The sequence below is a fragment of the Acomys russatus genome, chromosome 26 (assembly GCF_903995435.1).
Source record: "Acomys russatus chromosome 26, mAcoRus1.1, whole genome shotgun sequence".
NCBI classification, from domain to species: Eukaryota; Metazoa; Chordata; class Mammalia; order Rodentia; family Muridae; genus Acomys; species Acomys russatus.
Window position 1 is genome coordinate 29,712,354 of NC_067162.1, and position 25,047 is coordinate 29,737,400.

General features: G+C 46.3%; 2 protein-coding genes across 2 annotated transcripts in view; both read left to right on the plus strand.

Moving 5' to 3' along the window:
• The window catches only part of LOC127209536 (acylcarnitine hydrolase-like), a 12,799-nt gene extending 6,500 nt beyond the window's left edge, over positions 1-6,299 (plus strand). The window contains exons 4-12 of the mRNA XM_051169196.1: positions 544-677; positions 763-1,021; positions 1,743-1,841; positions 2,929-3,069; positions 3,179-3,259; positions 3,522-3,666; positions 4,074-4,211; positions 4,951-5,023; positions 5,437-6,299. Of these exons, the coding sequence (XP_051025153.1) occupies positions 544-677; positions 763-1,021; positions 1,743-1,841; positions 2,929-3,069; positions 3,179-3,259; positions 3,522-3,666; positions 4,074-4,211; positions 4,951-5,023; positions 5,437-5,623 (1,257 nt within the window). The 3' untranslated portion in view covers positions 5,624-6,299. The remainder of the gene's footprint in view (positions 1-543; positions 678-762; positions 1,022-1,742; positions 1,842-2,928; positions 3,070-3,178; positions 3,260-3,521; positions 3,667-4,073; positions 4,212-4,950; positions 5,024-5,436) is intronic.
• A 7,418-nt stretch (positions 6,300-13,717) lies between these two features.
• On the plus strand, positions 13,718-19,685 carry LOC127209248 (pyrethroid hydrolase Ces2e-like; the record flags this gene model as incomplete). The annotated part of the gene is made up of 11 exons (XM_051168847.1): positions 13,718-13,962; positions 15,162-15,303; positions 15,789-15,922; positions 16,003-16,261; positions 16,685-16,783; positions 17,046-17,186; positions 17,283-17,363; positions 17,608-17,752; positions 18,174-18,311; positions 18,956-19,028; positions 19,264-19,685. Coding segments are annotated over 11 exons (1,644 nt in total), but the record flags the coding sequence as incomplete, so codon positions are not given.
• Between the last annotated feature and the right edge of the window lie 5,362 nt (positions 19,686-25,047).

Sequence of the window (25,047 nt, forward strand, 5' to 3'; positions counted from 1 at the left end):
GGGCCATGGAAGCCTACCTGGTCATCTGGCAGCCATGGTCTGTGTAGTTAAGCAGGAGTGTTTGCCTAAGTTGGGGTTTGGGACACAGCAATGAGATAGAGAGGGAAGGCCAGAGGATGTGGTTTAACAGATCTACTGAAAGGGTGGACAGGGGAATGGAAGGACCTTGAGAATTGGGTCTGGGGTAACAGAGAGAGTGGAGAAGGTACATAGGCAGCCTGCCCAGTCCCAGAATTCTTGTGTTAAAGGCATACTCCACCATGATCAGCTATATGCCAATGATTTTTTTAATTTAACAATCAGAAGAGACACTGATGAAAATACACACACCCTTTTAATTTAATTTCAGAGGGGTCTGAGAATAATGGTGTCATTACTCCAGATTTAGAGTCACTAATCCAGGCTTGGGTTCTGAGAGAGGAGGGGGACTAACAAACATATGGTGGTATCAGGGTCCTGTCTGTGGTCCAAGTGAGGATGTCCTGAGGCAGGCAGAGCTTGATGTGGGTGGAAACCTCCTAGCTTCTGACTTGATTTCCACAGGTGATGGTGTGGATCCATGGTGGTGCACTGGTTATGGGCATGGCTTCCATTCATGACGGATCTGTGCTGGCAGCCATGGAGGATGTGGTGGTGGTCACTATCCAGTACCGCCTGGGTATCCTGGGCTTCTTCAGGTGAGTCTGGAGCTAGGCTGGGCTGCGTAGTAGGGAATAAACAGAAATAAAACAGTCCTGTGATTCCTTCCCTTCCACTTCTCAGCACTGGAGACCAGCACGCCAGAGGCAACTGGGGCTACCTGGACCAAGTGGCTGCCCTACATTGGGTCCAGCAGAACATCGCCCGCTTTGGAGGCGACCCTGACAGTGTCACTATTTTTGGCGAGTCTGCAGGTGGCACAAGTGTGTCTTCACATGTTGTGTCTCCCATGTCCCAAGGACTCTTCCACAGAGCCATCATGGAGAGTGGGGTGGCCCTGCTGCCTGACCTTATCTCCAACACCTCTGAGGTGATCTACACAGTGAGTCACCTCTGTCATCCTATCAATAACCCTACAGCCTCAGCCCTCACTCTCGTCTTCTCAGTGGAGAAAACAAGAAGCATGGGAAATAGCTTATTTCCAGTACTTTCTCAGAGACTCAAGGGAAAAAATCCACTTCTCCTTGCTTTTTACAGACTCGATGTAATAAATCTATATGAGCACCTTGTGGCTCCCATCATTCATCAGAAACAAATATGCAATGGCTGAATATATGGCCCAGTAGGTAAAAAGCCCTTGCCTTGTTTACAAGTATAAGGACCTGAGTTCAAATCCCCCCAGAAACCACACAAATTTGCATGTGGCAACAAGTGTATTATCCTAGTGTTCCAACAGTGAGATGGGAGGCAGAGGCCCAAGAGTCCCTGGAAAGTCACAAGCAAGGCAGCCTCTCATAGGTAGGAGAGAAACTATAAAGGACCATTTCCCAAACAAGATGGTACCCTGATCTTTGCACACAAACCATAGTACAGGCACTTCCAAAGTCACACGTGAGCACACATGCCCTCATGAATACACACACGTAGTTTATTTTTAAGCTGTCACAGCTGAGCAACAAGAAAGTGGGGACCCCAAATGTAACCTAATCTGCACAGCCTGAAGTGTGATGTGATATTTGGGCACAGTGGCATCAGACTTGGATTGGAGAGACTCTTCTCCTTGACTAGAAGGATGAGTCAACTCCTGCCTGATCCCTTTACAGACAGTAGCCAACTTATCTGGTTGTGAGGCTGTGGAGTCAGAGACCTTGGTGCGCTGCCTGAGAAGCAAGAGCGAAGAGGAGATTCTGGCTATTAACAAGGTTGGCAGAATTGTGTGACTTGGAGGACCTGATCAACAGGATGCAGGAGAGTCAGGTCCTACTGCTCCAAAGAAATCACCTCTGCTCCGTGGTTTCATGTCCTTTCAATCATGTATGTAAAACGAACACCAAGATATCCTAATACATGTCGACTGTCTGCCAAGCGTAAAAAGTACCTTTTATTTACGTGATTATCATCTTGGAAGTTTACTGCCTCTGTCTGCTAACCTAGACCTTTCCTGAAAGCTTCTAGCCTCTGCACAATCTAATCTAGGCCTAGAACGTTTTCAGCTTCTGAGACTTACTGCTGAATAAGCTCACCCTTTTTGTTGTTGTTGTTGTTGTTGTTGTGTTCTTTCTGAGCTCTGGCTGGCTGGTTCAGCTCAACTGTTCTGGCTCAAACTACTCTCCCAGCTGACTGATTCAAACATCTTCTCTCTCTGAGCTTCTGAATTGCTCTGCATAGCATCAAACTAACTCTAGCAATCTGCTCTAATCTTTTGGCTCCTTTCATTATCTGGCTCATTCTGTCTTCAACATCTCTCTGTAAAACAGCCTCCTCTCCTCATCACTGTGCTAAGTAGCATCCCTTTCCTCTCTTTTCTTGTGAGAGTCGGGCATAACTTATTCTGTCAAATCTTTCTCTGATTTGTCACTTTGTCCGCCACTCAATTAGACATCACTTTTAAATATGAGTAGTTCCTTCTATAAACTAACCTCATCTTCATTATTTGGATTTAAATGTGTGCACCACCATGCCTGGACCTAAGCTTTTCTTCATCTGAAACTTGCCCTACACCAGGCTGGCCTTGAACTCAGAGATCTGCTTGCCTCTTTCTCTTGGGATTAAAGTCACGGGCCACCACTGCCTGGCTTGTGTCTGCATTCCAGATGGTTCACACAGACCTAGAAGATCTTTGAATATAATCTCTTGCCAGAGCAGCCATGTTCTGAAATAAAATTCCTCTACAGCCATGGGTGGATCTGCACCCTGAGACAAAGAAAAGGGATAATGGTTAGGGTTTCTCAGTGGATATCAGAATATGTGTGAAATTGATTTTCATCACTGACCATCGATGCTCCTCAGGTCTTCAAGATGATCCCTGCTGTGGTAGATGGGAAATTCCTACCCAAGCACCCCCTAGAGTTGTTGGCTTCTGTGGACTTTCATCCTGTCCCCAGCATCATCGGTGTTAACAATGATGAGTATGGTTGGCTTCTGCCCATGGTGAGGCACAGTTCCAATTCTTTAGAAGTCTGAGGACTCATATGGTGGGCAGTAGAAACTTGACTCATATTCATTCCACCTTACACTCAAAACTATCCTCTGCTCCCAGATTGTAGGCACTGCTGAGACAATAAAGGAAATAACCAGAGAGAACCTGCAAGCTGTTCTTAAGAAGACAGCAGCACAAATGGTGAGGCACCTTGAGTACTGCCTCCAATAGAAAGGGCTCCAATATTGCCTTCTCAGATGGCATGCCTAGAAACAAAGGTGTGTGTGTGTGTGTGTGTGTGTGTGTGTGTGTGTGTGTGTGTGTTTATGGATGGGCTCACCCCGGAACTTATGCCTTTCCCTCTATACTCTGTCTCATCCCTGGACATATTCTTCACACTGAGGCTGATACCAGTCAAAACAGGAACCTGCCTAACTTCATTCTTCCTGATCACCTGGTGTAGATGCTGCCTCCTGAATGTAGTGACCTGCTAATAGAAGAGTACATGGGGGACACTGAGGACCCCCAGACCCTCCAAATACAGTTCAAAGAAATGATGGGGGACTTCATGTTCGTTATCCCTGCACTCCAAGTGGCGAATTTTCAGAGTGAGTACATCTGTAATGGGAGGGCCCAGGGTGTGGGGGTTCAGAGCCATGGGTCCCAGATGAGCTCTGTAATATTCACCTCCCCTCTCATGCCTGGGCCATGTCTCTGGCACCATATACCCAAAGACCATTACATCAGTATTTCTTGGTTCCAGTGTAAGAGAGTGACATCTTTTCCAGGTACAGATAAGGAAACAGATTGCTGATACTCTTATTGGTTTGCCAAAACCACACAGCTGGGAAGACCATGGTCACTGTTTAGCTGAGGACTTTCCCATAACTAGTATTACAGCCTGGAGCCACCAGGCTCACTATTGTGACATCAGATAACTTTATACCAACATACCTGTCACTAAGGGTTAGGCGGGAAAGCTCCAGGTAAGAAAATATTATGTCACCACCTCTAGGCTCCCACGCTCCTGTCTACTTTTATGAGTTCTGCCACAAGGCCAACTTCCTGAAAGATACCAGGCCATCCCATGTGAGAGCTGACCATGGCGATGAGGTTTTCTTTGTCTTTGGGTCCTCCTTCTGGGGCATAAAACGTGAGTCTTTTTTTTTTCCATGAGCTGGATGGGATCCCAGGTAGGTACTTGAGGGACGACTGAGCTTCCAGTCCAGTTGAGAAAATCAAGCTCTGTGGGAGGACATAATCAAGGATACATCATTTCTCAGCTCAAAAATCCACACACATAAGACTCTGGACTCTTTCAAGTAAAACCTATTATCTTAGTTACTTTTCTGTTGCTGTGATGAGACACTATGACTAAGGCAACTTATAATAGAAAGAAAGAATTTATTGGCACTTACAGTTTCAAAGGGTTAGTTAGAGTCTATGGCCATCATGGATGAGAGAATGGCAGCATGCAGGCAGGCATGACACTTTTACATTCTGATCTACAAGCACAAGGCAGAGAGAGAGAGAGAGCCAACTGGAATAGGGTAGACTTCTTAAACCTCAAAGCCAACTTCCAGTAACACACCTCCTGCAACAAGGCCACATCTCCTAATTCTTCCCAAAAAGTTCCACCAAGTGAGACCAAGCATTCAAAGATATAAGCCTATGGGAGTCATATCATTCAAGCCACTACACTTATAATAGAGGGATTGAGGACACAGTGGAGCAGAAATGAACCAGGAAGAATTCAATTAGAAGTGTGGCTGGATCTTGAATCTTGGGTGAAAAGGGGGGAAGGGAAAGAGGCTGTAGAGTGGTAGTGGACCATGAGTAGGCAGCTGTATGCAGTGACTGGGACCGGGCCTTTGTCTTCCCAATGGCTACAGTTGACCTCACTGAGGAGGAGGAGCTGCTGAGCAGGAGGATGATGAAGTACTGGGCCAACTTTGCACGACATGGGTGAGAGCACGCCCTTCCCTCAACCTTTTCAGTGGAGGGTCCCTATCTAGGGTTCCATCTGTGGTTGATGACCTCATTAGCATGCATGGATATTTCAGCATATGACAGAGTCCTCTTCACACCAGGGCACACTTAGACATAGTGCACAGACTGGTTACTAGTCATACTGCAGTGACCTGGCAGGTGCTGTGGTATGGCTCTTTAGATTTTGCCACTGAGATGAGATATAAAATTGGCCAGGTAGTCTTGCCCCACATGGAGAAGACACTAGTGGGTGACACTTGTATACCTATACAAGGACACATGCCCCCTCAACCACTGCCCCAAATGGTCCACTGCCCTAAGACAAATTACGGGATCAGACCTTGTATAAAAACGACCTCATCCTTCTTTGCTGGGTGGCCTGTCCACAGGAATCCCAACAGCGAGGGTCTACCCTACTGGCCCATGTTGCACCATGAGGAGCAGTACCTGCAGCTGGACACCCAGCCTGCTGTGGGCCGAGCCCTGAAGGCCAGAAGGCTGCAGTTCTGGACCAAGACTCTGCCCCAGAAGATCCAGGAATTAAAGTGTTCTCAGGAAAATCGCCAAGAGTTGTAGTGCCCTGTGAGAAAAATTATGTGTAGGGTTGAGTATATGTGGGGTCAGCCTAATATTCTTTTTTTTTTTTTCAGCCTAACATTCTTAAAGCTATTGAGGACCATGATTAGAGTCTAACAGTCACTTAAGCACCCCTAACCTCTACAGTTATCCATTTGACCAACATGTATAACAAACCTTTGGTGTGTTACTCATTACTCAACATGTTGGGACACCTTTTCTGAGAACCACACAGTAAATGATCCCATGACTGTAGAGATGTGTGATCCCCTAAGTGTCCCAGTTTTTTCACATCCCACTGGGACAAGACTCCTTCCTTCTCCTCATCTTTCATCCTCTTTCCTCTTCTTCAAGTCCCAGACCCTCTTCAAATATAACAGAAGCTTTTGAAAGATTGACTACATGGGGGTGGGCTATGTGAAAAGCCTATGTTTTCTCTCAGCAAGTCTCATGTCTTTCTTCTTTGCAAGTAGCAATAAAGAAACTTAATGACTCAAAGTCCTGTTGTCTTCACATGTCCAATCTGTGGTTCTAAAAGTTCACAAAGTGCAAGCTGAGCTCTGTCGTAGGTATCTGTGGTCCCTGCTGTTCAGAGACTGAAACAAGAGAACTACATGAACCCAACAGTTTCAGGTCAGCCTAAGCAACATAGTAAGACCAACATCTCTAAAAAAAATTATAAGCAGAATAATATACAAATAGCAGAAATTTATATCCATTTTCATAAACCAAGAAATCCAGGTCAAATGCCATTGTATTTGCTGGGTGGTAGGAGCTGGGACACTGCATCCTCACTGGATAAAGTGAGCAAACAGTGGCCCTCTCCATCGTCCCAAAGTCATGACTCTGTATCATTGGATTAGAAAGTAGGCTTCAGCAAATAAATTTGATCCTACAGCCTTCAGATAATAATAGCTCATAGAGGTCTCTGACATCAGCCACGGAGGATGCCAACTGGCAAAAAAAAAAATCGTTACATACTGTTCCTGTATATAAAATTTTATCTGCCTCTTTTTATAAATGCCTGCAGGAGCAAAACTGGGCATGTTTCAGAGGTTAGGAAGCTGACCTGAAGGGTTTCTCAGTGTTCCATTTTCTGAAGTCTGCTCTTCACAACAGGAGTTCTGTAGACATTGTGGTAGAAATGAGGACATTTTGCCCAGTGTCTGGTTTGCCACATTTGAAGCCATAAGGAGGTTCTTCTCATCATCCTCTGTGAGGTAGGCTGGGTGTTGCCAGGAGTTAACTTGTCTCATTGTCAGGGAATCTTTAAATTAATGAAAACATTTTAAATGCCATATTCTGCATGTCTCTGAGGTTTTTGAAGACCTTGTCTAACTATCCCACCTTATCTTTCTATAGAGTCATATCTATCTGCCGCACCTAAGATGTATATTCTTGTGATAAAAGTAGACCAGTGATTGGCATGACCATGATTTGATCAGCTAACAATTAGCTTGTGGAACTTGTTTATCCTCAACAGCCTGAAATAGCACTTTCAAAGTATTGGAAGTAAATCCTGAATTATAACTGAGTTATATGGACAATACTTCATATTAGAGTAGAAACATACATATATATGTATATATAATGTGTGTGAGGAATAAACTTACATTTGAATTCTATACCACTGTATCTAGAATTACACTTATTTTGCATCTATATACAAGATGCCGACATCTTTAGACTCAGTTCCTTAGGGTGCTTCCACTCTTCATTGGCAGGATTCCAGTAGGCCAGCGAAGCAGCAAACAGCAGCAGCAACAGTGGAACAAATCAGCAGCAGCCTTCTTAAAGCGTTCTCCAGAGCATCTCAAAGTGACCTCTCTCTCTCTCTCTCTCTCTCTCTCTCTCTCTCTCTGTGTGTGTGTGTGTGTGTGTGTGTGTGTGTGTGTGTGTGTGTGTGTGTTTAAAGACACAATATAGAAATCAGAAATGTCCCTGAGTCCAAGGAAGAATCTATGAAAATATTCTGACCATGATTATGAGGATTAAGGGGCCAGGACAGGGAACCAAGTAAATCGTGAGTCCAGAAACTAAGGAGGAATTTTCAAGATTAAAGGAACATTTGTAACTTCATGTATGCTTTTCTTCACCCCATAATAGGTGTGTCCATTCTCTGATATGGGTCACTGAGGGTTTTTCTCTTTAAAGAAGCCCTTCTGTCTTCTCCAGTTGCAGCTTTCTGCCCTGTCTTCTCATCCTCGGTGCCTTCTTTGCACCTATGACTGTCATGTCGGCACACTTAGTGACTGCAGGCTTCAGGTGCTGGTCCCTGTGTTTTAGGGGCTGCAGATACTGCATAGCACCTTCTGGGGAGGCCGGAAGAAGCACATGAAGTGTGGAGGTGGACAGGATCCCTGACTGTTGATAAAGGCTTTCACAAGCCCAGTTGGCTCATTGTTTATTGTTGTCCTCCTCCAGCACCCACCATTCCAGGCCCCACCCAGAGCCCAGCCCACACTCTGCTGGGTCCAAACTCCAGCTTAAGTCCTCAGGTGCCTTCTGCTAAAACCTGACCTGACCTGCAGAAGTTCAGACACACGCCTGTGTACCAACCATGGGACTGGAACTAACTCCCGCTCGGCTAACCACTGGGATGTGTGGACTCCTGCTTCTCCTCCAGGTCCAGGGTGAGGCTCTCGTAGGAGTGACTGGGAACCATTGTCAGAGCTGCCAAGCTGTACAGAGGCAGAGTGGAGACTGAGGGAGGAAGCGGGCAAGAAAGGGCTGAAATGGTGGAGTTTGTTGCTCAGGAACGCTGCACTTGTATGATGCTCTCCAAGAATCAGGGTGGGCCACCTGAAGCTACAGAGCATAGAGGCCACCTAAGGATGCCTGCCTTCAAGGAAGGAGCTGAGTAGGAGGGGGTTTGGGGGAATGACTGATGAACAAGGCCAGATGGCAAGCAGTCTCTAGATGGGCAGTCAGGACATTCCGTCCTGGGTTTGGGACTGGGGCTAGAGCTATACACAGGAACTAAGCAACATGGCGATACCCTCCATGGCCATTTGACTCTGGTGTACTAGCCAGTGGGGTAACATGACTTTCTCAGAGGTACTTAAGTAAGACTACTTACTCAAGCCGGGAGGTAGTGGTGGCACGCCTTTAATCCCAGCACTCGAGTGGCAGAGGCAGGTGGGTCTCTGTGTGTTTGAGGCCAGCCTGGTCTACAAAGTGATTCCAGGACAACCAAGGCTACACAGAGAAGCCCTGTCTTGGGGGAAAAGAAAGACTGCTTTTGGTGAATACAGGAGCCCAGCCCTGTACCTGGGATTAGATCTGAGAGGTCAGGGTGCCTTTTACACCACATACCTGGCCTAGCGGAGGCAGCAGCATGACTTGGCTTCCAGGGAAAAAGTAAGCTCACTCTGCTTGCCAAGCAGTCTCTACCTTATTTGGAGTTAGGTGGGCAGAATGTCTGAGCACGTCCCTCGGTCCTCACTGTCTCCCCTCAAGGGCCCCTCCTGAAGATCCCAATTCTTGCCTCCTTTTCCCAGTGTGCCCATGAAGAAGGCCACTTGCCTCTTCTTACCTCCAGTGGCCTTTCTCCCTCGCCTAATTTGGCTTTGCTCTCAAAAGTCACCCTCCAGGCAAGAGATCTTCCCTGCTACTCTAATGACTCCCATTTTAAATAGTGCTTGGCTTGAGCCCTCCTCAGGAGGCACAGTTAACAAGTCAGAGAGCACAAATGTGGTCCGCCCCGCCCCCTTCTGTCAGGTCCCTGGCTGGCATTCATACACAGACCTCAGGAGTTTGTCTAAGTAGATGAAGGCTCTGGCCCTTGATCCCAAGCAAAATAATTACAGACTTACTGCACTTCTGGCAACACAATTTAACACTACCTAACACAAAGATCACCTCACACTACTACATGCTAGAGCTCCCTCATACCACTCGAAGGGAGACTTTACTTCAAAGCTAATCAGCTAATGAAACAAGCCTAAGATGGTGGATATTATAGAGCAGTATTGTCTATTGCTGTAACAAACACAGCATGAGGCCTCAGTAGCTGGCAACTGAAGCCAAGTCGCGTGGCTAGAGATCGTGTTCCAAATGGAATCCTGTGTAAGCAGCACGTGACAGAGGAGGGGGTGGGTCTGCTCATGCAGACATCTCAGTGGGTTGGGTAGCTGTGACAGAATACCTGAAGCCACACAGCGGTCAAAGGGAGTGGTTTCGTTTAGCTCGCCTCTTAGGGTTTAAAAAGTTGTGATCAGGTGGCTCGCTCTAGCTCACTCTGTTGAGATCTTCTAGTGATGATGTCGCACCATGCCAATGGCATTTCACAGTAGGGGCATGTAGGAGAGAGATCGTACGGTGCAAGAAGCAGCAATGCGCCCTGGGAATGGCCATCAGTCACTCGGTCTGACGGCTCACTTTTTACTCTTACTGCAAGACCTAACCGGATTCAAAAATCCAGCAGTAATCCCTGCATGAGGGTTCCTAGGACTCGTGTCACCTCCCACTAGACCCTATTTCTTGAAACTCTGCTACCTCAGCAGCAGCACCCTATGGGAAACATTCATCCAGATTACAGCATTCTGTCTCAGTCTCCAGGTTCATATTCTCCTCGCAGTACAAAATATATCCATGGCATTCTCTGAGTCCCAAAGACTTTACTCTGTCAGGCATGATTCCAAAGTCCTAAGTCCCCTCTGAAATTCAAGGGAAATTCCTTCCAGCTGGGAGCCTTTGAAAGACAAGTTTGATGGTTTTAAGAATTAATGTTGGTCTAGGGGAATAGGGTGAAAAGAGGAGAGGGGAACAGGAAGATACAAGTGAGGGGATAACAATCGGGATGTAATCTGAATAAATTATAAGAAAAAAATTTAAATGATCCTCAAAAACAAAAAGAATTAATGTTGGAATGGTCATGGAGTAGGCATCCCTTGTGCAGGCTGGGTTTTGTCAACCTGACACAACACTAGACTGGTAGGAGGGAATCTCAGCTGAGAAATCGATTGCAGCAGACTGGCCTGTAGGCAAGTCTGTGGGCACATTTTCTTGGTTGATGATTAATGTGGGAGGGCACAGCCCATTGTGAGCAACGCCTCCCCTGGGCCAGTGATCCTTTGTTATATGTAAGAAAGCAGGCTAAGCAAGCCAAGGAGGATAAATCAGTAAGCGGCATTCCTCCATGGCAGTGGCATTCAGGCTTGCTAATGCTGTGACCCTTTAATACAGTTACTCAGGTTGTGGTGACACCCCAACCATAAAATTATGCCATTGCTACTTTATAACCGTAACTTTGCTACTGTTGTGAATTGTAGCGTACATAGCTGATATGCAGGATGCCCACCGGTTGAGAACCACTGCTGCACAGCCTCCGCGGCAGTTTCTTCCTTGAGTTCCTTCCAGCCCTGCCTTCCCTTCAGGACTCTAGGCTGTAAGATGAAATAAACCCTTCCCTCCTCTAAGTTGACTTTGGTCATGGTGTTTTCACAGCAATAGAAAGCTGACTCGGGCATTCTTACTGCAAACAGGATGAACAGGGAAATAGAAAAGAGTGCCAGGGCCCAAGCAAACTCAAAACTGCAAGTCTGGCATGCTGTGCCCATGAAAGCGGACACTCAGTGTCCTCAATCCCTGTGACACTGCTTGCTCTATTAGCTACTTTTTTATTTCTGTGACATGACCTAAGCAACTTATAAAAGAAAGCATTTATTTGAGCTTCTGGTTCCAGAAGGATACAAGTCCAGAACAGCAAGGACAGGATGGCTCTTGGCAGCAGGTAGGATGACAGATACAGTTGAGAGCTCACATCTCAAACTGTAAGGGAGTGAAACCTCAAAAGCCCTGCCCCAGGGATGTTCTCCAATGAGGTCACACCTTCCAAATGTACCCAAACAGAGTCACCAACTGGGGACCAAATATTGAAACATCTGAGCCTAAAGAAAACACTCTCATTCAAACCACCACACCGGTTGCAGCCTCCCTGACTGCTCTCTCAAGGTATGTACTGTGGCCGCCTGGCTTCTATAGGTGGCTGCCGCCAATTGCCTATATTTGTACAGTTCTGGAATCTCAAGAGCCATGGTCCCACTCAACCAGCTCACAAGGCATTCTCGTGGAAAATCTTGGCACTGTTGGCTGGGGTGGAGCCTTCCAGATTTCCCTTAGAAATCTCAGTGGAACCTGCTATGACCTAATAGCCCTTGGATTCTGTGTCCAACAAATTAGTACCAGGTATATAGCCCCTCAAGATCTGCAATTCCCTTTGGGTCAGTGGCAAGAGCCATCTCCAGGATGGCTCAGGAATGGCCAGAGCAGACATACATCATTATGCCAGAATCTAAGGATCCTCTCTGTCTGTGATGGGAAGTTAGAGGGGGAAGATATTGGCAGGTGGAAGATTTCTAGGCTGTCTTCAGTGTGCCTTCCCCACCATTCTGGGGCATTCCTCTGGGCCTGGATCCCTTCTACCCATAGTGTTTTCTTTTGTGCCTTCAAATTCTTACAGAGAACTGTGTTTGCTCTTTACATGGACATGATGTGAATTTTTATATTTTTAAGCTCTGCCTCCCTCATCAGGGACTGCTATGAATTTCACCAAATATGGCCCGGAGGACTCACACAGTTCCCGCTATGATGGTTTACATCACTTTTCTCTCTCTCTCTCTCTCTCTCTCTCTCTCTCTCTCTCTCTCTCTCTCTCTCTCTCTCTCTCTCTCTCTCTCTCTCTCTCTCCTTGACACAGAGTTTCTCTGTGTAACTGTGGCTGTCCTGAACTAACTTGTAGACCAGGCAGGCCTCGAACTCACAGAGATCTACCTGCCTCTGCCTCCTGAGTGCTGGGATTAAAGGTGTGTGCCACCACCACACGGCCTAGGCATCACTCTTAAAGTTGGCTTTCTATGAGCTTTAGCGTGCAGACACAAGGTAGCCAACTCCTTTGTAATAATGTAATGTAGGTCACCTTTGCTCTAGATGAGATGGGCCTCATTTTCTTCTGGGACTTTTCATAATAAGTCTTTACTGTCAGCACTGCTATTAGCAATCTGGACATAAGCATGTAAACCATCTATGAAGTGCAAGCTCCTTCCTGATCTTTTGTCATCGTAACAACGTATAGCATTCCCTCTGCAGCAAAATAAGGCTTTCATAGATCATCCCTCCAAACCCTTCCAATCTTTGGCCACCATTGTGTTACAATCCCATTTCCATGTTTTCAGGTACGGTTATGAAGCAGCCTCCTGCTTGGTACCAATTTTCTGTCTGAGTTTGCTTTGTGTTGCTATGGCAAAATAGCCAACACTGGATAATGACTAAGGAAAATGGTTTCTTTAATTCATAGCATTGAAGGCATGATGAGTGATGCTCTCTGGTGAGCCTCTGGTAAGGATCTTGGAGCTCTGTCACAACAAGGCAATGACATTTCATGAGTGGGTGATATGGGAATGGGTCAACCAAGAGAATGGCAAGCTGACTCAGTAATTACAAATGGCGCCAGTCTCAAAGGAAGTAGCCTACTCCTGTGAGATTCACTCCAAAAGGCCAGAACTGCACACTGTCCAGTTGTGGGTCTCTTTTCCCATACTACGGGAAGAAGCTTTCCTAATGATGGCTGAGCCAGACACTGATCTATGAGTGAAGTAAATGTTATTAGGAGTCACTTTATTGCTATATCCCTCAAGAACAGCATTTGGTTTTCCCCCTAGGGCCTTAGGCTATCTCATCTCAGATTCTAGGACACCCAGGCAGTTTCTGACATGGGTTCCGACTCATAGAGTGGACCTTAAATGCAATCAGACAATCACTCCCACAACTGTTGTGCTACTATTGTACCAATGCAAGCACCATTGTATCACAGCTTTTGAGATATAGTTAAAATACTGTAACTACCCATTTCATGGTTCACTTCAGTAGTTTTTCAGTATACAGAGTTCTCCCAATGTATCCCCAAATCTTGGCACACATCACTCAAGAGCCCCTCTTCTGTGTTTCAAATTCAATTCAACAGTCATGAACAGGGGTGATGTGAGGCCAGTGTGACAGACAAGAGGTATATGAAACTAACATTTCCCAACCTTGGCTGAGCTGAGGGTGACAAGGAAGTTGGTGAAGAAAAACCCTTACTGTGGTGGCAGCTAATTATGCAGACCCAACCCTGATGTCAGCTCTCTATCCACAGGCTGGGATTCAGGCAGTCCCATCAGGACCACACACACAGGCCAGATACGGGGAAGCCTAGTCCACATGAAGGGCCTTGATGTGGGTATCCATTCTTTCCTGGGAATTCCCTTTGCCAAGCCACCTGTCGGAGCACTGCGCTTCGTACCCCCTGAGCCACCTGAACCATGGAGTGGTGTGAGGGATGGGACCTCCTATCCAGCCATGTAAGTTCTCCTGAGTCCCTGGAGTGGCTGAGTGCTGTGATCTCTGGGACGGACTTTGGTGGTTCTTCATCTCAACCTCCTAGTATTTTTCCATGGGGCAGGGGGATTCCCAAGAGTATTTTCAGGCAATCTTGATTATATTAAGTGAGTGAAAGGACTCTGTCCGCCTCTTAGTTTGGGGCTTGGCATTGATTGATCAGGCTCCTTCTAGTGTTCCCTAACACCCACGGGAAGGATCTCTGGGAGAGGTTTGGTTTGACTCCTAGGACCTGTGAGCTCCCCTATGAACAGCACCAGAAACTAGGTCCTTAAAGAGAACGGCTCCTTGCAAACACCACATTCCACTGCTGCTGTGCCCAACAGGGCTAGATTTCACTGGACAAGAAATAAGTACATATGTATATTAGGTACTTATTGCTGAGACAAAATACATAGTAAGAGCAACTTAATGTGGAAGAGTTTACGTTGGCATATAACTCAAGGGGAATGCCCTTCATGCTTTAAAATCATGACGTGGGAATTTGGGGTGGCTTGTCACTTTGTGGCTTGACCCACACAGCACAGAAGGAGAGATGGGTTTGATGATGCTCAGCTCACTGCCTCTTTTCTATTCAGTTCAGTGCCCCAGCCAATAGAATCTACTTCTAGGCCATGTCTTTCTGTCTCAAATAACCTACTGTTCAAACCCCTCACAAATTATCCTAGATATTTGTTTCCATGGTGATTCTAAATCTCATCAAGTTGACGTTCAAGGTATCACCGATATGCTCCTAACTGGAGATTGTGGAAGTGATGAGGATGCCAAGAGTCTAGACTTGCAATGTGGGAGGCTCTCACTGCCGTATGGGAAACTAGCCTTTCGCGTTCATGCACTCCAGTGTGACACAGCTGTCCTAGTGCAGAACTGGTTGGCTACAGGGAGATATGATAAATGTCAACACCTCCAATCAAAGGTTGTTGTCAAAAGGATTCCTAAGGTCATTATTCCCCACCCCTCAATAACCCTGAGACCTCCATCTCAGCTTCTCCAGAGCCCACAGCCTGCACCTTGATAGTCAAGAACTGAGAGAAGCACTGTGTATAAGCCAAGCATCAGGAAGGGAAGTGCCTAGAGAAACTTGAAAACATATTTAGCCTGAGGGTCTGTTTCTGGGTGCCCTATGTCTCTGGGCTGACTGTCTGCCATGGTTGGTCACCAGGTGCCTGCAGGACATCACTGCAATGAATATGCAGGCTCTTAAGCTGTTAAAGCTGGCCCTGCCTCCCATGCCTATGTCTGAGGACTGCCTATACCTTAACATCTATACACCAGCTCATGCCCACGAGGGTTCCAACCTGCCTGTGAGTGTCAAGCCATGGTCATTCAGGGGTAAGAGGACATTTCTTCCAGGAAAAGATTAGAGGATCAGCCTGGGCCACACTGTAGTGAACCCTGATGAAAAGTCTCTTCCTGTAATCCAACCTACCTACCAACTTGTGTCTAGAAGATCCATTGGGTTCACAATGGCTGTACTTTGAAGTCACCAAAGACCCTAGACATTAGTTTGCATTGACTTGATAAGATTTAAGGAAATTTCTGATTAATTTTCTTGCGAGATAATGGAGGAAATAGCCCTATTATTTCCCCCACAAAAGTTTCTGGGAATAATACAGTCAGGCTTTGATAGTGGGGTGAACGCCAAACAGAGAGAAAGCTATGTCTGTGACTGCACTTGAATCCCTCACTAAGCATTTGTCTATGTGGGCAGCACTCAGAAAAGAAGTTGTACTGACTCTGAAGGGAAGTCTAGCTGGGAGACACATGGCATCTCTCTTGACTTCTCCAGGTGATGGTGTGGATCCATGGTGGTTCACTGGTTATAGGTATGGCTTCCTTGTATGATGGATCCACACTGGCAGCCATGGAGGATGTGGTGGTGGTCACTATCCAGTACCGTCTGGGTGTCCTGGGCTTCTTCAGGTGAGCCTGGGGCTGGGCTAGGCAATGGTGGTGAGCAGAATCTAGACAACCCAGTCAGCCCTGTCCCTTCCACTTCTCAGCACTGGAGACCAGCACGCCAGAGGCAACTGGGGCTACCTGGACCAAGTGGCCGCCCTACGCTGGGTCCAGCAGAACATCGCCCACTTTGGAGGAGACCCTGACCGTGTCACCATTTTTGGCAACTCAGCAGGTGGCATAAGTGTGTCTTCACATGTTGTGTCCCCCATGTCCCGAGGGCTTTTCCACGGTGCCATCATGGAGAGTGGAGTTGCCCTGATGTCAAGCCTCATCTCAGAATCCTCTGACGCAGTCTATAGAGTGAGTGCCCTCAAACACCCCAACCCTGAGCTGCCACCTCAGGTCTCACCCTCGAAAACTCCAGTTGTCTGTCTGACAGATGTAGGACCACAGAGGTAACCAGGCAACCGCCTTCTGTACAGGAATTTCTGAAGTGTTAGAATTGGCTCCCTCTGCCTCATACTGGCCATGTGTCCCATAAAGCTGTACTCAGGATTTGTGACGTTATATGCAAAATCATGTCATCTGGTGTGATAGCCCCTCAGAATGTCACCTGTGAATATGAAAGAAACAGAAACAACTTTACACATGTCGTAATCTACATACCTATGTACCTTATGAGATTTGAGGGAGGGACACCTGAACCCAAGCGGGAGCCTCAGGGGGAAAAAAAAACTTCCCTGCCTGCAAAGCTGAGCCATCCCCGCCTGGTATCTTTTATAGATGGTGGCTAACCTGTCTGAATGTGAACAAGTGGACTCAGAGGCCCTGGTGAGCTGTCTACGAGGCAAGAGTGAAGAGGAGATGATGGTGATTAACAAGGTTGGACTGAATGGTAGGATGGAGGGGCAACAGGGTATAAGATAGCCTGCCCTAAGCTCCCTTCAACTCCCCTGGACACTGACGTCATTCCATCCTTCGTAGCGCAGAGCCCAGGTAGAAATGTAGAGACTAGAATGTGGTAAACCAGGTGTAGGATCTCATAGAGTGGTTGTGACAATTCTGGGATGAGACAGACAGGGAGACTATAGCCTAGCATCAGAATCATCAAGGGACCTGACCTTAGCAGCCAATGTCCCTTCAGGCCTTCAAGATCATCCCTGGTATAGTGGATGGCATCTTCCTGCCCAGACATCCCAAGGAGCTGTTCGCCTCTGCAGATTTCCAACCTGTCCCCAGCATTATCGGTGTCAACAATGATGAGTATGGCTGGATCATCCCCTCGGTGAGGCCCGGGTCCAGGGCCTTTGGTCTCCGGGAAGCCTATCCTACAGCTCCATGCTGTCTTGACCACAACATATTCTCTCCTCTCACCAATTAGAGCATCAGCACCAATGGCTCCCAGAAGGAAATGGACAGAGAGACAGTGCAAGCTTTCCTGCAGAGGAGGGCAGCCCAGATGGTAAGGCTTCTGGGACACTGTAAATAACGAATACAGAGGGCAACTCCATTGTAGCCTGCTCATGCAACAAACTGCAGGGACAAAGGCTGAACTGTGTTGGCACTTGTGGGTTGGCTGTCCCCAGAACCTGCCCCTTCCTTGATCTAAGTTGTCCCACGGCAGGCCTTACTTTTCATCCAGAGGCTGTGGCCTTGCTGCTCCCAGGGCCTGTGTAATCTGACTCTCTCTGACCCCTCTGGGCTAGATGTGGCCTCCTGAATTTAGTGACCTGCTGATGGAAGAGTACGTGGGGGACAGTGAGGACCCTCAGCTTCTCCAAGTGCAGTTCAAGGAGATGGTGGAAGATTTGTTCTTTGTGGTCCCTGCGCTGCAAGTAGCACATTTTCAACGTGAGTACATCTGGAACAGAGTCCTGAAGCCTAGGGATCAGCTCAGAGCTGCGGTGCTCAGTGAGCTCTGGGGTGTCCAGAATCCTACCCATGTCCATATTGGGTCTCCAGTAGCCGGCACTTAATGCCTCTCATCTAAATAAACTCTTGGGACTTTCCTAAGACATAGGAATCTTCCAAACTTTACAGATGGGTAAACTGAGTGCCAGCCGCATCATAAGGCCATATAGCAAAGATTTCTAAAACCATCATTTAAAAAGAATTCTAAGACCTTCCTTGGCTCCTGCTCCAGCCTAGAGTTTCCCATTTCACTACTCAAATTCTATCCAGCTTTGGCCCCAATCTAGCTATCGCATCGTCACAGTTGAGGAAAGACATCCCCTGGTGAGAGACCCCTCTCTCAGCCTGTCCTTGCCTTCAGGCTCCCACGCTCCTGTCCACTTCTATGAGTTCCGACATCGACCCAGCTTCTTCAAGGACTCCAAGCCACCCCATGTGAAGGCTGATCACGGGGATGAGGTCCTCTTTATCTTCAGATCATTTTGGGGAGGCACCCAAGGCAAGTCATTTTTATTGCCTCCCGCCCCCCTCCCAGCCCCAGGATCCGGGCCACTCAGCCATATTCAGATGGGGAAACTGAGGCTCAGAGTGAAGACAGCACGGCTTATGCACCATGATGTATCTCAACAGGCTGGTGTGAGGTTAGGAACCCAGCCATTCCCACTCCTGCCTCTTTCCTCCATCTGTCCGTACCTGCGTGGGCTATGGAATCGGGGATGGTGGCACAATGGGCTGTTTTATATTGTTTCTTTGCTTGTTGTGACTCTTGGAGACAAGTTCTCCATGTGTGACCCATAATGAATGGCAGTTCTCCTGTCTCAGTCTTCTGACACTAGAGGCAAGCACCAGGACTCCCAGTGTGAGAAGAGAACTCTGAAGGCATGGCTATTCCCTTAGATAACTTCCTTTGGTCAGAAGGAAGGAGGATGTTCTGGGGGCATGTATGAGCCTGAGGGAGTAGAAATTGTAGGCTGAGATGAGTAAGAGACTGTGCAGGGAGTGAATCCTGTGTGGTGAGGAGGGGAGGGGAGGGGAGAGGAGGGGAAGGGAAGGGGGTCAGGTCTAGGCCCAAGGTTGTGCTGCTGTCAGGATGATGGAGTGAACAAAGCAGGACTCTGCCCCTTAATTTCTTCCTCTCGGCAGTTGACCTCACTGAGGAGGAGGAGCTGCTGAGCAGGAGGATGATGAAGTACTGGGCCAACTTTGCACGGCATGGGTGAGAGCACGCCCCTCCCTCAACCCTTAAGGAGTTAACTGACATCCAGGCCTGGCATTGTGGGAGCAAGACAATACAATAACATCTCCTTGTTCCAACATCAGCACATCTGCCTCTGAGTTCCCATGATTCTCTGACTTCGTATTCCACTGCCCTAAATCAGGGGATGAGGTCCAAATTCATCAGGACCCTAAAGTAACCTTTTGCTCTCCCTGCTGGGAGAACCTGTCCACAGGAACCCCAACAGCGAGGGTCTACCCTACTGGCCCGTGTTGGACCATAAGGAGCAGTACCTGCAGCTGGACATCCAGCCTACCGTGGGCCGAGCCCTGAAGGCCCGAGGGCTGCAGTACTGGACCAAGACTCTGCCCCAGAAGATCCAGGAGCTGAAAGAGGTCAAGGACAGACACGTAGAGTTGTAGCACCCTGTGTCAAGTTATAGTTTGCCCTGAGTGCAAGTGAGGGTATTCTGAGGTTTCCAAACACTGTAAGAAGAGACACGGGGATCCACACTTTTATGTAGGCATTAAGTTCATATACCCAAGAATTATGAAGTCTCCCCTACAGGATATATGTTCCTTGCTAAGCCTGACATGGGTCATTTCTGTTACAGGAGACATTGGATGGGTGAGTCCCAATAAAGAACACCTTCCTCCATGCTGCAATAGGCATGCCCCTGCCTCACCTCAGCCCCCCACCCCTGCCTCCTTTCCTCTCCTCTCATGTCTCAGGCCCTCCACCACTGTGCTGTCCCTTGAGGAGAATTTTACTAACCGGGGTGACTGAATCTATTTTTCACATCTCAACATGCTCCCATATTCTAATAGCTAGGGACAAATGTAAAAACTCAGACACCAAAAGCCCCAAGAGGTCATTCTAGGCCTATCAAACAGTTATCGCAAGGGGTAGCTTCCACGTGACAGGCATCTCACACTGGCTGTTCTGGGAGCTGACAGTTCTGGTGATGGCAGCACCCAACTTGATGTCTAACAAGGAACCTAACACGATATCTGACGCATGGGTAGCACTTTGCCCTTCCCACCACAAACCAGCAAACAAGCTCCCACAGGCACAATGCCTACGAGCCCCATATGAGCCTGTCTTCTATTGTTACAGTGAAAGATCTGGAACAGTCACTTATAAGGAGAAGAGTTTCTGAGCTAGCAAAATGGCCTGATGACATGAATCTGAATCTCCCCATGGCAGAAGGAGAGAGCTGACTTCCCAATGTCCTCTGACCTTCACATGTGTTCTATGGTTCTATGGTAAACACACACACACACACACACACACACACACACACACACACCTCCATGCCTCTCTTGTTTGACTGACCCTCACACCATGTCATTTTGACCACCACCCCCATGTATGCATGAGCAGCTGTACTGACTTTTGCAAGCATGAGTTAAGACTAAAGACTGATTGATGTTAGGGTGTCTTTCTCAATTATCTTTCCACTTAATTTTGGGGGGGAGAGGATCTCTAACTGAATCTGAGTTTCACAGATTTACCCTAAGCTGGCTATCACCTTAGCACTAGGATCTGCCTGTCCCCATGTCTCAACTACATGTGCACACTACCACACCTGGCTTATGCCCGGCTTTTATGTGGGTGCAATGGATCCGAACCCAGATATTCATGCCTGTTCGTCAAGCTTACTTTTTAGCTCCCAAGATCTGGCTACTTTTTAAGACTTACTTATTTTATGTATATGAATGTTTCGCTCTCTCACATGTATTCACATCTTTGTCTACTTTTAATAAAGCTTACGGATATTTGTACACCTCACCTCATATGATCACATGCTTTCAAATTTTAAAGTCCAGACATAGAGCAGAATCGCTGAGTCATGTGGAAAGTATGTTGAACTTTTAGAGAAACTGCAGGGTGAGAGGTCAGCTTGGTGATAGAGAGCTTGCCTAGTGTGTACAAAGCCCTGGATTCAATCCCAGCACCACCAAAATAGAAAATACAATAAAGCCAATTAAAGTGGCAGAGGCCTGTAATCCTCACTACTCACAGGCCTGAGGCCAAAGGATCGAAAAGTTGAGACCTACCTGAGCTACAGAGAAAACCCCAAACCATCTGATAAACTTAGTGAGGCCCTGTCTCAAAATAAAAAAGCGATAAGAGGGAGAAAGGTGCTGAGGCTAGAGCTCTCGGTGGAGCGCTTGGCTAGCATGGGGAAGACCTTAGGTCCAATCCCCAGAACCAGGAAAGCATTAAAATGACAAATAAGGAAAGAAAGGAAACCACCGAATCACCTTCAAAATGACCATCTCATACCAGTGTATGAGGATATGCCAGTCATCTTGTGTCCTCGCTGATACTTAAACAAATGGGCCTGAACTGTTATTGCATTGTACGGGTATGTGCTGGTGGTTGTGGATGTTGCCCTACATTTTTCATGTCTGCTTCTGGAGAGAAATAGAGATGCAGAGATAGATACAGGGATCATTGGTGGTTTCAGGGCTAGATACAGAGTTACAGAGATGGATGCAGAGATAGATACAGGGATCATTGGTGGTTTCAGGGCTAGATACAGAGTTACAGAGATGGATGCAGAGATAGATACAGGGATCATTGGTGGTTTCAGGGCTAGATACAGAGTTACAGAGATGGATGCAGAAATAGATACATCGTTGGATAAGTTACTTTAGTATCACAGTGCTTTGAAAGAAGATTTATCTGTCACACTCTGGGAGCCTTCCAGTCCATTCTGGTATGAAAGGTCAGGTGCTCCACCCAGCAGAAGGTGTGGTGACAAGCCCTCACTTGGCAGCAGAACAGAAAGCAGAGAGCACCAGAACAAAACCAGGAGCAGGTACAACCTTCCAAGGCCTGTGTCTTACTTCGGTTTTCTACTGCTATGATGAAAAAACAAAACAAAACAAAACAAAAAAAAACCATGACCAAAGTAACTTAAGGAGGAAAGAGTTTATTTGGCTTACACTTCCACATCATAGTCCATCACTGAGGGAAGTCAGGGCAGGAACTCAAAAAAGGCCGGAACCTGGAGGCAGGAGATGCTGCAGAGGCCATGGAGGGGCTTACTGGCTTCTCCTCGTGCCTCACTCAGCCTGCTTTCTTATAGGACCCAGGACCACCAGCCCAGGGATTACACCACCCACAAAAGGCTGGACCCTCCCCCTGTCAATCTCTAATTAATAAAATTCTTGCATGTGCAGCTCGGGTTTTGTGTGGTTCCCCTAGTGAGGGGAGGAGGGTCTATCTCTGACATGGACTCTGTTGCCTGCTTTTTTATCACTTGCACCTGGCGGGGCTGCCTCACCAGAGGGAAGATGATGCCCTCAGTCCTGGTGTGACTTGATGTCCTGAGGTGGGTTGGGGGTAGCTCCCCTCTTATGAGGAGTAGGGGAGGGGAATATATGGAAGAGGAAGGGAGGGTGGGACTGAGGGGAGAGAAGGGGGGCTACGATTGGGATATAAAGTTAATTAATTAATTTTAAAAAGAAAATGTCCCACAGGCTTGCCTACAACCCTATCTTATGGAGACATTTTCTCAGTTGAGATTTCCTCAATTTCAGATGACTTTTGCTTGTGCCAAGTTGACTTAAAAGTCCCCAGCACAGCTTGGCCCTAGAGGCCAACTTACACCAGCTGTACCCTACCTCCTAGGGGTCCACAGCCTTCAAAATAGGATCCCAAGCTGGAGGCCAAGTGTTCAAATCATATTTTTCAAAACCTTTCAGGGACATTCAAATTCAAATCAAAAGAATATATAGCACGTATGTGTGTGTACACTATGCATATATACGTGTAAATATGTATGTAAGAATTCAAGTGTACACAGATATATACAAAGTGAAACGCTCTTAGAAGGGCTGGTGAGCATTCCCAGCAGGTAAAGGCAGTTGCTGCACAAGCCTGACCATCTAAGTTTGCTCCCTGAAACCCACAGTAGGAGAGGCAAAAATTCAAGAAAATTGTCCTCTGACCTCCACACCTATATATATGCATATCTGTGTCCATTCATGAATGCGCACACACACACACACACACACACACACATACAACACACATACCATATCACACACAATAATAAATTAATAAAACATTCTTGTGACTCTTTCTTCCTGTGTTTTTAAATTTAAAACTTCACTAAACTAATAGATGGATTTCTAGATACATATGACCTACCAAAAATAATCTCAAAATTCATATGGAAACACAGAAAGACCCAGGATAGCCCAAACAATATTAAATACTAAAATAAATAATAAATAAAAAACAAAAACACTTTGGTCATCATAACCCCTATCCCACATTATACTATGGGGCTATAGTAATTTTTAAAAAAAAACAGAATTGTACTGGCTAAAAACAGATACATTGACCAATAGAATAGATTTGAGAACCCTGATATAAGCCCGTGCCCATACAGCCCCCTGAATTTTGACAAAGAGGACAAAATACACATTGAAGAAATCTTCAGTAAATGCTGCTAGATGCCAATGTGAGACCTGATGCCCTGAATCCAATAAAGAAGCACACTTGAACTTAAAGACACAGGAAAAGATTTTCTGAACAGGGCACTGGTAGTGCAGGCTCAAGGCCAGCAATTGTCAAATGAGACCTCATGGAACTAAGCTTCCTGTACAGTGACGGGGCCATCATTTGATTGAAGAGGCAGTCTACAAAATGGAGGAAAAATTTTGCCGACTATGTATCTGACACAGGGCTGATATCTAGAACAAAGACCCAAAAGAAGAAAAAGAGGAGGAAGAGGAGGAGGAGAAGGAGGAAGAGGAGGAGGAAAAGAAAAAAACTAAACACCAAGAAAACAAACAACATAATTAAAAACTGGACATTGGAATTAAACAGAGAGAAATAAAAGAAATACAAATAGCTGAGACTTTTTTTTTAATATTCAAAATCCTTAGCCATCAGGAAAATAAAAATTAAAAGTACCTTGAGATTTCATCTTACCAGAGTCAGAATGGTGAAGATCAATTAAAAGAAAAAGACAACAAATACAGTATGTGTGGGAGTGCAAACTGGTCCACCCACCATGAAAAAACCAGTGTAGAAATGCCTCAGACCGTTTTCAACTGAGAAAGATCACATCCTCTCACAAAGCTATTACAAACTGTGGACAAACTGGAGCAGTCACGTATCCCATACTTGAGATTAAAACAAAAACATGTTTACATAATGTAACTGAGCTTTTAAAGAAACCAAAACGTCTACAATAAGACTGCTTTGACCATATGTATATACATATATATTACATCTTCAATATTGGTTATATTTCTTCCTTGAGTTGAGCATAGATCATTCCTACCCAGATATTCATTAATTCTGTTGTTGGTCTCCAATGTTGAATCTGTTGATATTCTCTCATCATGTAAATTTCACTGGGGTTGTAGTACTCTATTCAGAAGTGGTTTCCATATAATAGAAATAAAGTTTAAAAAAAAAACCTGCTGATTTTATTCCTCTGCTTTTATAATAAGTACCTAACATTTATTGTGTCTATTGGCATACATGTCACTGTATGTGTCTCAGCTGCTTTTCTGTTGCTGTGATAAAACACCCTGAGGAATGGATTTATGGTATCTCATCACCGTCCATCATGGTGGGGAAGTCAAGGCATCAGTCAGGGGTTGGGGTGGCCTGGCAGCAGGAGCAGGAGGAGCAGCTGGTCACATTGCCTCCTTACTCAAGAATTAGAGAGCAATGAATGCTTGCTAGGGCTCAGGTCACCTTCCCCATTTATACAGCCCAGGATTCCTACCGAGGGAATTGCCTCACTTTCAGTGACAACGGGGTTTTCATGTCAGTTAATGTAAGACAATCTCCCAGAGGCAAACCTGTCTCCTGAGTGATTTTAGATTCTGTTGACAATAAACATTAACCATCACAACTATATATTTCAGGATTAAAAAGTACACTCCAAGCAGCCTCCTATAGGTCAGTGATGTTTGTCCCTGCACAGGTTTCTGAGGTTCTGAACTGCAGTGTCAAAACATTTATCATGATACTGTCATGCTGT